The sequence below is a fragment of the Aethina tumida genome, chromosome 1 (assembly GCF_024364675.1).
Source record: "Aethina tumida isolate Nest 87 chromosome 1, icAetTumi1.1, whole genome shotgun sequence".
NCBI lineage: Eukaryota > Metazoa > Arthropoda > Insecta > Coleoptera > Nitidulidae > Aethina > Aethina tumida.
In genome coordinates this window covers 55,497,167-55,510,491 of record NC_065435.1, presented here as the reverse complement: position 1 = coordinate 55,510,491, position 13,325 = coordinate 55,497,167, and the positions used below count along the sequence as shown (strand labels likewise).

Sequence of the window (13,325 nt, the reverse complement as noted above, 5' to 3'; positions counted from 1 at the left end):
GGAAATTTTAAAATCTTTGAAAAATAATTTAGGTATAATACAGTGTCACAGACACAGTCATTGAATCTCAAATAAAGGTGTTTATATTTAGTTAGTATCAACTTTATGAATGAAATATTAGAATGTTAGTTTAAGCGTTTAACCAATATTTATCAAAATCAAACCTATAATGTATTTCATACAAATTTGTTATACTATTATAAATTAACATTTTCTAATATTTTTTTAAGTAAAATATATTTTTCTAAAATTTTACTATATGACTAAAGCTACATAATCCAAAATAATATATTTTTTTCAACATTTTCCATTTAATATTATGTTTAACATTTTCATTTTATTGTTCAATGGAACATAGCGTAGCTAAGTAAAGGTATCAGTCAGACTAAGAAATGTCAGGCTTTGACACTGACCGAATATGTACCATAATATGTCAAGAACTTTAATGCAAGATAAATGCTAATGTAATACATAAACCGAATCAATAATTCATCAGAATAATGCGCAATTTGATGTAACTAATTTTGATCCACCACCAAACTCAAATGAGACCACCAAGCAAGTCATTAGTGGACTATGTAAGATCTAATTTCCTGCTTGAAAACGGTAGTGACATTAGAAGAAGGAGTGTATCTGGTTTAAAATTCGAAAAAAGCACTGTATTTTCATTTGGAAAAACTGCAGAGGGAAAAATATTAGCATCTTTCTTGCCTGATGAAATTATACTTAACATCGACGACTTTACTCCGCGAACATTCGAATGTGCTGTGTTATTCGGCGACGTCTCCGGTAATAACATGTTTTGAATTAGACATAAATAAATCTGTTTTCTTCAGGTTTTACTGAATTATGTGAAAAATATAGTGCAGGTGGAAAAGGTGGATCTTCAAAACTCACGCAAGTACTAAATAATTACATTGGCGCTATGGTCCAGGAAATCATGTCCCACAACGGAGACATCCTTAAGTTCTCCGGAGATGCATTTGTAGGCATATGGAAAAAGTCCAAAGGCATCCCCATGAGAGATGTTGTACATATAGCCATAGACTGTGGTCTCATCATTCAAAAATCTTACGGACTGTATGAAACTGATGTGGGAGTCACCATAAGAGGTAGCCGTTTTTTTAAGAAATTTTAGGAAAGTACACAAATTTTTTTAGTGAAGCTGATAATAGCAGCAGGCCCTTTAACAGTTTCGATAATTGGTGATGAAGTTAATGCCCATTACTTAGAGATAGGCCAACCCATCTGGGATATAAAGAAAGCTGATGCAAAGTGCCATGCTGGAGACGTTATAGTGTCTCCCCGTGCATGGCAGTATGTCAGTGCTAATGAATACTTATTCCAAGTTTTAGACACTGAGGGTCATGTAAAAGTTGGGAAATACCTCAGAAATGGTTATTCAGGTTTTGTAATATGTATCTTAATTTTTTAGGTTTTGGGAATCGGCCCTAGTTGGAGAGTCATCACCCAAGATGACGACAAAAGTAAGAAGACATAAGTAATTTATGTGATGACAAAATGTATATGCATATTTTAGCTCGTAGAAGCATTGAATTAAATGAAATGGATTACGAAGCTTCCGATGAATTTTCGCGTAAGTCATATATTAGCCCATTTTTCCCATAGTAATTTATGAAAGTTTTTCCTAGTACGTCCTGCCGTATATCAAGCAATTGCACTGGGTCTTAAGGAAAAAATGCGAAAATTCATTATTAAACCAGTCATGAATACTTTAGACCTATATGAGCCGCTTGAATCAGAAGTGCGTTTCGTTGCTGTTTTAATGTTCAACTTGGAACTAGATATTAAAGAACCCGCATTGGTATTAGAACTTGGAAACAGCGTTTATAAATGTGTCTGTAGGTAGGATGTTATATGTGTATCTACTGGAAATACCGATAAAATCTAAATATGTTTATAGAATTGTAAATAACTACAATGGAAGTGTAAACAAAATCAATTTTTTCGATAAAGATTTACTGATTTTGGTTATTTTTGGATTTCGTCGTTTTAAACTAGACTCTGAATGTGCTGTAGCGTTGAAGTGCTCCACGGAATGCCAACATGCACTTTTTCAAATACCCGGAGTTCGTAAAGTTTCTATAGGAGTTACGACGGGTGACATTATACCAAAAATCTCTTTACTCATTTTTATTCTCTGCTAATTTTAGGAAAAACATATTGTGGAGTATTTGGACATGCGCTAAGAAAAGAATATACTGTAATAAGTTTATCAGTGAATATGGCAGCACGGCTCATGATAAACTATCCAAATAAAGTAACCTGTGATAGAAACGTTTACATTTCAAGTAAATTGGGCACAAAGAACTTTATCCTACAGGAATATAAGCTTTTAAAAGGCATCTCAAACCCCGGTCCAATATATGAGTTCATTGAAATCCCCCCGTAAGTTTAACAAAAAATCATTATTTGTACTTAATAAAAAGTTATAGGACACATAAGCATAAAATGGCAGTAAATCCATATCCTATTTTGGGAAGGCAACTTGAGTTAGATCTTTACGAGGAATTAGTACGAAACGCTGAAAATAATTATTTTGACAGTCAAAATACAATAAAATCAGAAAGAAACAAGTTTCATATGATGATAATTAAATCGAATAGATTCTTAGGCAAAAGCCGACTGTTGGAAGAATGTATCTATGTTACTCAAAATACTACGGCAGTAGCCAGATGTAATTTAATACCATCGGATAAAAAAAATCCATATGTTGCTATAAGACTAATGTTTATTCATCTATTGAGTGGAGATAACTTTCAAAAATATTTTATAAAAAAGAGATTGATGAGCGTAATGAAAGACTGTCCAATACCAGAAGCAATTTCTAGCTTGGAAGAAGTATTTCATGTCGGCATCGAAACAAAACCAAGTTACTGTGAATTGCCATATGAAACAAAAACAGTTCTCATCAATAAAGCTCTTAAATTTTTATCATATAAAGTAAGAAAACAATTCTATTTTACATTATTATTTATTTGAGGTTTCAGCTGTTCGTGACCTTCTGGGTTGTAGTCATATCTAACCTGCAATACATTGATTTTTACTCCTGGTGCAGCTTACACTATTTATTGAAGCTGAAGCTCTTCTTCGTTGTAGCTTCATTAAGCTTGGACGAAGCCTTCTTTGATTACGAACACTACCCCTATGTAAAAGTAGTCACGCTCCAGCCTCTTGACAAACAGTACTTTTGTGCGTTGGCCTGCCAGTTAATGCAAGTGGACGCAGTAACACCTGAACTAGAAAAGTAAAAATCTTCAAATATATATTTTATATTTTCCTTCAAATACTATTTTTAGGTTGATACAAAGCAACAGTGAAGGAAAGCCGGGATTCATCGAAAACTTTCTAGTAAGCATGATTCAAGCTTCCGATATTATAATTAAAAATATGACCTTCAAGGAAGCACAAAACAAAGGATTCATTGTTATACCAGAGCGTTCTCTGAAGAGGTAAGAAACTATGTGAAGATAAAATTTTTGTTATTTTAATATTTTCAAGGTTAACTAAACGGGAAAGATTAAAATTAAGGGGACGCCATCAAGAGACTGATGAAGGAAATATCAAAGACGATTATCTAGAATGGTCTTTATATAAAGAGTGTTACAGGGTGTGTAACTGATTTGTTATTTTGTAGACATATATTGATTATAGATTTTTTAGTTTAGCACGAAAGATATAAGTAAACATGAAGCCCTTGAAAGAAAAGCTGAAAATGAGAAGATCGTAAGTGTGGCAATATTAAACAAGGATTTTTCACTGGACACCTTGAATATTGAATCAACTAGTGAGGTGAAAATAATTCAAACTTTCGATTCATTGACATCGTTTCAACAGTTGATTCTTAAAGTGAGCTCGGCTCTGCTGCACAACTTTCCTAGAGCTATGTTGCTGTTTGTTATGAATGTAAGCAGCAAAAGGGAAGCTGCATTAGGTACCTATTACAAAATAGATGCGTATTTTAGATCGAAACTAAATTATTTTTGAAGGTATAATGACTCTATTTGAAAAATTTGTATTTTGTTGCGCTTACGGAAACTTTTGGCAAGAAACTGATATGCTGCAAATAAAAGGCCGTATGATTGACCCATACACGATTACCGACGTTAGATGCGGTTGCCAAGGACTTATAATTAGTGGTAAATTAATCTAATTAATGTGTAATAATTAAAAGTACAGTTACTAAACTTTGGTTTAGAATGCTGCAGTGACCTTCCAAAATATGCGTCTTGCGGATATTTAAGATTTAGGGACTTATCTTTCAAAAATATAGTTTATGAACTGCTAACAGATAAACAGAAAAAGGAATTTCATACTCGAGCCATAAAATATTTAGAAAATGAGACTAAAAGGTGTAAAGCATGTGGCTTGGGATACTTTTCCGATTTATATGGAGAAAGGGGACTAACAGTAAATTGGTAACTAATAGATTAGTGATCAAAATATTCCATTTAAGATTTCTTATAGGAATGGAGATCTCTAAGAACAAATTTAAAGGGTCGAAAACTGGCAGATACCCATGGGGACTACATAGATCTGGATGTTGAATTCAAGCATGATGACAGCATTCATGGTACAAACACTCTTACGAAAGATTCGGGAAGGAAGGCTACGGCAATTTTTATAGCTGACAATAGATCTAACAAAACCATGAGTCGTACATCATTGGAATTAGGCAATAATCAATTTTCAATTTCATTATTGATTAAACATGTTTAATAGTTGTTCATCTATAGAATCAGTAATGCGAAACTGCTTGTTTGGATTCCAAACTATACGAGCATTAAAAAAGAAAGAAACTTTGGACAGAGACTTTAATCAAGAGGATTTTTTGCAATGTAGTTGTCAATTAACTTTATATTCGGTCTATGGAGAACTGTTACAGCATGCCGAAGGAACAGGTAAAACATTTATCTAATACAAACACAAGGCTGACTTAAGGATAAATGTTATCTTTGTATTGTATTAATTGGAGAGCTGTGTGATATTTGTGATTTGGCTTCGTCTACGTTAGGATAGGAGAGTTTAATACCAGTTGGCCCATCTAAAATGTACCACGAAGCATTAAATGGGAAAGAACTTTTCGACTAAATTGAAAAATACGCCAAGTTTGTTAGTTAGATGAACAAATTTTAACGCTAAAAGCATAGCAGTACCTTCAATCCCTAAGTGACAATATCATTACCCAAATTTTTACAAATTAAAAGTAGCTTTTCATTCGCTATACATTGTTGCTTAGTTTTTGAAAATTGATCCATTCCTTTAGGAAATTATAAGACTTTGACATATCAAGAATACGTTTGATGAAAAATTCAAAAATCGATTTAATTTTACTTAAAAATATTTACTATATTAGTCAAGTAAGTTCTCAAACTGTTGTCCCCCAACGTGCATATGTCCAATATGTCAGGTGGAATGCAGTAAACTTTGTTTTTTAAAATAAAAGATACCCTCACAAGAAAAATTAAAGACCTTAAATCGAGTGACCAAGAGGATCACTCATTTGCAACCTTTCGTTCTATTCAACGTCCTAGAAATGTGTCATTTAAATAATTGTACACATTTTGCAAGTAATGTGGAGCTCTTGTTAAAAAACCAGTTCGTGCTCATTGTATACAGAGTCATTGTCAACGATGTGTTAGAACTAAGTCGATGTAACTTTGTGGTACATCCACGTATATATTGCCTGTTAAATTCCCTGAAAAAAGGACCTGCAATGGAATTTCCATGAACACCAGTCCATATATTCAATTTTTGGAAAATGTCTTTGGATTGTGATCAGTCGAGTAACGACAATTATGGCGATCCATTAAAACATTCGGGGAAAATGTACGCTCATCATAAAAACACATGAAAGAGAAGAAGAAAGAAAGAACATTTTTGTATTTTTCATCAAATTTATTGTTGTTGTTTCAAAGGCCTAAATTTTTTTAAACAAGTATATCGATTTTCAAAAACTAAACAGCAATGTATAGGAAATTAAGAACTCTTTTTAATGAGGTATCTTTTGACCCCATTCCCATTAGAAAATATTTGGGAGATGACTCCCCCACTTAGGGTGTTGAATGTTTTGCAAAGCTTTTTGTATCAACACTTATCCCCCTGACAAAATTCTTTCTGTAATACCTCGCGATACGTTTTAGATGGGCGACCTTGTAAGCACCCTCCTTACATAACATCATCCTAAAGCTGGCCATGCCAAACTCTTAAATTTGTTGATAAAAATTTTTAGGACACTATGACAAAATGCTAAGCGCAACTTTAAAATATGCGCAACTATGCACTGAATGGATCAATATTTCCGAAGCCAAAAGAGTAATAGAAATTACAATACAACTCTTAGATGTAAGACTTACATTTAAAATACATTTTTAAATCGTTACATACACCCATTTGCAGAATCCAGTTTATACTACCAAATACGTGCAGTGGAAATTAAACCAGAAGCGTGGAAAAATGTTCACTTATTTGGGAAACATTGCCATGAGGTCGGATTTTCTTGATGAAGCATTTAAAATGTACCTGACAGCTCTATTTTATTTCGGTGAATTTCTTTGACTGAATATTAAGCAAAAAAAATTGTGCACGTTTTGTATTGTTAGGTTATAAATTTCCTCGAAATAAATTGTCCATTAAAATAAGCACCTTAATAAACGATCTCAAGCATAAGAAAAGGTATTTCATTCAGTCCGGCATCACCAGGATTATCGAATGCAGAAACGCTAAATTCCATGAAGACTTGGCAGAATGTCTTTTATCTTTCTCAAATTTGACCATGGTGAGTTTTTATTAATCAATGTATAATTTAATGATCACTAATTATTCCAGAGATTGGGCAAAATCAAAATGGGATATTTGGCGGCTACATGGGCTTTAAACGAAGCGCTAGTGTCTAACGTAAACTACATAGTTTTATGTAAAACGTTTGCCCAGATGATTGAGTTGAACTCGCAGATGGGGAGAAAACATTTTGTTGTAGCCCTTGAGACGTATTCATTGAGAATGGTACACATGAAAAGGATCATCTCATTGCCGGATGATGTTAAGGCTACAGCAGTACTTTACTCAGCAATTTTTCTTGGAAGGTACAGTAACAAATATAATTAATAATTACCTTTAAATGTATGTTTTAGAATGTTTAGATCTGAATTAGATGTATCTAGAGACATAGGAATAATGGCGTGGAAAATGGGACACGGCAAAAATACTGCTACTCTGATGGTAAATGGACTGCCACTTCTTATGATAAATACACTCTATCGAAAGCTGCTCGACGAAACTCGCACCGTGTTACAAGAAATGGATATTTTCGCTAGAGAAGATAAAGATATAACAGGTTTATATTACAGACAATTTATTAAAATTATTACTTCTCAGGTTTTTAGGAACTTTGAACTATTTTTCGCTTTGCATAGTGTTACAACTCGAAACTGGATATGTGTTTGAATCGTTTGCAAGTGTTCGAAGATTTCTTAAGTCGCAAGCCTTTGATACGGGTAATCCAAGAGAATTAGGGAGCAGAACACGATTACTTATTATTGCTTGGCTTTGGTATGTGTAATCTATTGATTTAGAAATCGTATATCTCTATGTTTTCGTCACAGGTTTGTGAGAAACAATCAGTGGGAGATGGCAAACTTTTGGGAATTCTCTATTTCAAAATTGAAATTAAATAGGAGAAACGAAAATCTCATTAACTTAATTTGGAGTCTTTATATTTTGGAAGGTCAAATAATGATTTTGGTGAGTGAAATTGAAAAAAGGAATATTGTTGGTACTATGAGAATGTATAAGAAAATTGATGCTTATATTGCAAAGATCGATTCGTGCCGGGAAATTGCACCAATTATCATTCCTAGGTGATACATTAGAATATTTCATACTAAGTTGATTTGAATATGTTCTATACAATTATCTTCAGGTTAACACATCTTAAGGCATATTACAGATTGGTGAAGACTAATGATTATGTAGAGTAAGAAATAAATTTATATTTGATTATTATGCTTAATTTCAACGTGAGATCCACAGGTGTTTAAACGAATTGCAAAAGGCCAAGAAGTACGCTTTAAAATTTAATAATATATTGGAACACACTTGGATAGAACACTCAGAAAAGGTAATAATAAATTTTACTAATTATATTATGATTCACTTCTCCCCATTTATGAAATAGTATTGCCACAGAAAGTGTATTGTGACTAAATGAGAGTAATTTCAATTTTCATTCACTATTAATAAAAACATAATTGATATGTTGAGACTTTATCGGAAAACACAGTTGAAGCAATGAAAGCACTTATAATAATAATATCTTATTTGGCTTTAACCAACATGGAAAAGTTAAAAGCCCAACAAACTATTACTGGCCTAATGACGGTTGCCACTCCAAAATCTTGAAAATATCTCTCACGCCTACAATGCAGTGATACTAGAATTGTCCAAAGGGTCACTGAAGTGGATAATTTGAATTTCCTAGACTAAATAGGTTAAATATTTTCAATATGTTTTATTTTGACCAATAATATTATTTGAAAATTTGAGGCTCAGTTTATTTTATTTTTTATACCATATATTTGATAAACATAAAAATAAACAACATTCTATTTCTAGTAAAATTTTTATTTTCAAAAAAAAAACATTTTTTCGAATCATCTTTAATTTATTTGTTGTTTAGCACTGTAAAATGCTTCAAAGAAGACTTTCTTCTGAAGATTTTACTGTTATAGTTGTAATTTTGAAACATATCAACAATAAATAAGCCAAATGCATAATGCCTTAATTTATTTGTTGTTTAGCACTGTAAAATGCCTCAAAGAAGACTTTCTTCTGAAGATTTTGCTGTTATAGTTGTAATTTTGAAACATATCAACAATAAATAAGCCAAATGCATAATGCCTTAATTTATTTGTTGTTTAACACTATAAAATGCCTCAAAGAAGACTTTCTTTTGAAGATTTTCCTGTTATAATTGCAATTTTGGAACATGTCAACAATAAATAAGCCAAATGCCAAATGCTTTATAAAACTCGGGATATCATGAAGAAAACATGCCTCTAACTGTTGTTTTTGGAGATGATATTGTAAAAGTCGGAGGAGAAATAGGCACGGAGTTGGTCATATTAAACGGAGAAACTATAAATATTCAACGATATCACGATATAATTATTCAATCAATTGTCATTCCACTTGTTCAAGAATTTGGACCAGAGATCGTTTTTGTAGACAACAATATCCAAACTCACCGTGCAGAAATTTAGCGTTGCAAATCATGACATTACTCGGATGCAGTGGCTCCCACGTTCACCACAATGCAATTGAACACGTATGAGACCGCCGTCAAAGACAAATTTACACTCAAAATTGCCATCCTCAAAATTTGAAGGAACTTTCTAATACTCTTAGACAAGAATGATGATCAAGAATTTATTCGTTCATTAATTTCTTGTATGTCAAAGAAAGTGGAAGCTATTCATAGAGTGAGAGGCGACCAAGTACTGATTGGAAAAATGTTCTGGTTAATATATATTTTTTTAATTTTAATTAAGTTTGTTTTATTTATTTCCTAATGAATTTGGTGATATTAATTTAATTACTGGTTCAAGTTATTATATTTATTTTTATTTATACTTTAAAACTTATTTTGATAATATATTTGTTATAATATAATAACAAATTATCCACTTCAAAAGGCGACCATTAAAGATGCAAAACCCAATGAAATGACAATAATGGCCCAACAATCATTCATTTTTGGCTTGTTTGAGAAAATATAAGATTCTTTATATGCAAATATGAAGCAAAATTAAATTAAGAATTTAGTCAATACAATTAATATACTGCATTGTATATAAATATTCCTATTGTATTATAAATATTTAATAACAATTCTGTTTTTGCAACAAGATTTCTATAAACTGTACTTTTGTGGCATAAATTCATGATATATAAAAAGGTTAAAAATTGTTTAATATATATTTAATTTTATGACTACATATATTATTGGCAAAAATTTGTACCACTACCTTGGTTGCTTAGAGTTGAGACACTATATATATTACAGTTTTTTTCTTATTCAACTTTGCTGGTTTGAAACAGTCAGGGCAGTCTAAATTAGAATATAACATGACTTTGAAAATAAAAAAAAATGTGAAGAAATTTCATTTGAGTTTTATCTTCACAGGTTTGGAAAAATGAATTGGCCAAGGAAGAAATGGATTATTGGAAAAACCATTCAGAATTTGATACTATAGATATTTCACATTTAGACGTGGATGATACGAAACCATTCTCTTTACCTCTTCCTGATTTGGTTTAAACATAATCTTTGGCTTATTCTGATGAAAATAGTGTACTTATGCCAATAAAGTCGAGGTTTAAAAAATGAATCGGCCTATCTATATTTCATAACATCTATGAAACCAGTTGAATTTCCCGCCGATGGTGACATGTGGCTTCGAAGGTGAGACAATTTTTTGACATTGAAAAATGTGTAAGCCTGTTTAAAAACATTAATAAAATGTGATACCCGAAAAAACAATTAGAGAACAGAGATACCTAGAAATGTTTACGATACGGGCTCTATCAAAGCTCAAGAAACTACCGAATATATACGATGGAAAAACTAAGGTTAGAATACCAAGAATAACGAAGGAAAACAGCATTATATGCTGTTTAAAGTCCACGACGAGTACAAATTACGATGAAAACATAACAAACAACATAATAACAATTAAACCGGTAAAATTAGCAGAAAAACTAGTCAATACAGCGCCGAAAAATGCCCAACCTTACCTGCGACTCATGCGGTTAGATAAACCAATTGGATCGTGGCTCCTGTTCTGGCCCTGTGCGTGGAGCATAACTTCTGCAGCCACCCCGGGATGTATTCCAGATTTGTACATGTTAGCATTGTTTGGTACTGGAGCATTAGTTATGAGAGGAGCAGGTATGATGACAAATTAATTGTAAACACTGTATGACTGTGAACATTTTAGGTTGTACCATAAATGACATGTGGGACAGAGACATAGATGCCAAAGTAGAGAGAACCAGGAATAGACCTCTTGTTAATGGTGATGTGTCGATGAAACAAGCTATGACTTTTTTAGCTTGCCAACTAAGTGTCGGATTGACTATTTTGATGCAGTTGAATTGGTATAGTGTGTTTCTTGGTGCAAGTTCCATGCTTTTAGTAGGGGTTTATCCTTTAATGAAGAGGTTTACTTATTGGCCCCAGCTGGTACTAGGATTTACTTTCAATTGGGGCGCTTTATTAGGATACAGTGCCATAAAAGGCTATGTTGACTTAGCCATATGTTTACCTTTATATTTTGCTGGAGTATGTTGGACTATAGTTTATGACACAATATATGCACATCAAGACAAAAAAGATGATGTCCTAATTGGTATAAAATCAACAGCACTTAAATTTGACAAAGATACAAAACTGTGGTTAAGTGGGTTTGCAACTACAATGATGTCTAGTTTGGCATTATCAGGAATCATGAATGACCAAACGTGGCCTTATTATGCTGCTTTAGGACTGATTTCCAGTCATCTTGCCAATCAAATTTATACTCTGGATATTGATAATCCAGCAGATTGTTCTAGTAAATTTATATCAAATGCTATGATAGGATTCATTTTGTTCTCAGGAATATTTTTAGGAAATTTATTAAAAAAAGATCATAAAAAAACAAAGTTAGATTTTAAGGATATAAATGTGCTGGTCAGTTAGATAATTTTAGATTAAGTTTTAATGTGATATTGCCATATTAAGATTTAAGTTCTAAAAGTATAAAACTTGCATCAATTTTACCAAAAATGTTGTGATTTTATTTAAATGTTGAATTAAGCAATATTGTTATACTGATTAGTGATATCTTTTTTCAAAAAATAGAACGATTTTAATTTATGTTAATTATTAAACCCAAAATAAAAATATGGAAACACTTACTATAGAACTACCCAAAATTGTTTTAATTTTAGCCAAATAACATAAAACAATTCCTACAATTGGTATGGTACCATACATAAGTCATACAACCATCATTCCTTCCAGAATCCCTTATTTAAGCAATCTATAACTAAATTATCTTTTAAACCAAGTGTACAAGAATGAATAACCGCAACAACCCAATTACATTGTTTTTATATTTCTATATAATTTCTTATTCTTAAATGATTAGATCATTTGGTGATATTTACGAAGAGTATTAAAATGAGGAGTTGTATTTTGTTTTTCTATTAATATCTAAACAAATTGTTATTTTCATTTTTTAATAAAAACAATAAATTGACATGACAACGTTCTTTGAATTGTTCACGTCATTAAAAATCATTCAAGTTTCTCTGTCATTCGCCTCGGGTTATTTATTTAGTCCTGCAGTTCGATATGTCTGAAAATACAGATGTGCCAAAGGATAACCCTGCTACTAAAACGTATGACGTGAAAGCAAGACCGCTGTTTAACATGATATATCAATATAAAAAATCGCAAGATTTCAGTGTAGGTGCCACTCAGGCCATGGGAAGAGTTCTAGCCGAAGTAAACTCTATAACTAATACAATCGCAACCGTTGGAATTTTATCAGATACAGCAGAAGAGGAACCCTCGCAAGAATTGATTCAAAACACCAGGGCCCACTTATGCAACGTACGCGTTGGTATGCATATTGCTTTGGGGTTGCTCAAGGAGTCCACAATTAACTTTAATCACTCCAAAGCGATGACTGACGCCTTATTTGACCAAACATATAAGGAAAAATAGTATATTAAAATGCATGATTTTTTAAACAAGCCAGTATGCATTTTTATATTTGAATTTGTTTTATAAATAGTATATAATAAACTAGACTATTCAAAAATGTGTTTTTATTCAGTCCATTTTTAACAGCGTTATAATTGAAGATATGAAGATTGAACAATTCATTACGTTTTACCACTTTAGTAAAATAGTACAAAGGCGTATTTGGTAAGGTAATGTAGCACACAAACACAACGAAATCTAAAGAGGACACATAAATATATATATGTAATTCTAATTAGAATTTTCGAAAAAATTTGGTAGCTTAATGGTGTGGTATATCAATGTTTCTAGTGGATGAGGTCTATAAACTATCGAATTTTACCTTTCAACGTTCACTTTCATATTCTTAAAATATATAATAAAATAAATAACAATATAAATAATATTGACTGCAGATCTAATTGATAAATTGGAAAGATTTTTTTGATAAATCAAGGTGGGCCCTCTAGCGGCAAATTTAAAAATATTTCCACAATTTATAATTTATTTAATA

The 13,325-nt window shown here is 31.9% G+C and overlaps 3 protein-coding genes and 1 long non-coding RNA gene across 5 annotated transcripts; all 4 read left to right on the top strand.

Annotated features, from left to right (window-relative positions):
- The first annotated feature begins 1,314 nt into the window (after positions 1–1,314).
- On the top strand, positions 1,315–1,596 carry LOC109602452 (uncharacterized). Its single transcript, XR_002191747.2, has 3 exons — positions 1,315–1,375; positions 1,436–1,487; positions 1,541–1,596. It is a non-coding gene; the product is annotated as an uncharacterized LOC109602452 (long non-coding RNA).
- Positions 1,597–1,726: 130 nt separating this feature from the next.
- On the top strand, positions 1,727–2,702 carry LOC126266429 (adenylate cyclase type 10-like). The gene is made up of 5 exons (XM_049970333.1): positions 1,727–1,866; positions 1,925–2,121; positions 2,175–2,409; positions 2,457–2,535; positions 2,628–2,702. Exons 1-5 carry the CDS (start codon positions 1,727–1,729, stop codon positions 2,700–2,702), a joined length of 726 nt encoding a protein of 241 aa, XP_049826290.1.
- Positions 2,703–3,655: 953 nt separating this feature from the next.
- LOC109601682 (uncharacterized) lies at positions 3,656–10,339 on the top strand. 2 transcript variants are annotated; one of them, XM_049970812.1, is made up of 14 exons: positions 3,656–3,955; positions 4,011–4,160; positions 4,220–4,431; positions 4,489–4,922; positions 6,254–6,366; positions 6,421–6,565; positions 6,624–6,799; positions 6,850–7,106; positions 7,155–7,357; positions 7,407–7,572; positions 7,626–7,880; positions 7,943–7,996; positions 8,053–8,140; positions 10,205–10,339. In XM_049970812.1, exons 4-14 carry the CDS (start codon positions 4,733–4,735, stop codon positions 10,337–10,339), a joined length of 1,782 nt encoding a protein of 593 aa, XP_049826769.1. In that variant the 5' UTR covers positions 3,656–3,955; positions 4,011–4,160; positions 4,220–4,431; positions 4,489–4,732. The 2 variants fall into 2 exon arrangements, with proteins under 2 accessions (XP_049826769.1, XP_049826770.1); XM_049970813.1 differs by having other exon boundaries at positions 4,220–4,439.
- A 99-nt stretch (positions 10,340–10,438) lies between these two features.
- LOC109601992 (4-hydroxybenzoate polyprenyltransferase, mitochondrial) lies at positions 10,439–11,973 on the top strand. Its single transcript, XM_020018301.2, has 2 exons — positions 10,439–10,969; positions 11,019–11,973. The coding sequence occupies exons 1-2, from the start codon at positions 10,585–10,587 to the stop codon at positions 11,759–11,761; spliced, it is 1,128 nt and encodes a 375-aa protein (XP_019873860.1). The 5' UTR covers positions 10,439–10,584; the 3' UTR covers positions 11,762–11,973.
- The last annotated feature ends 1,352 nt before the right edge of the window (positions 11,974–13,325 follow it).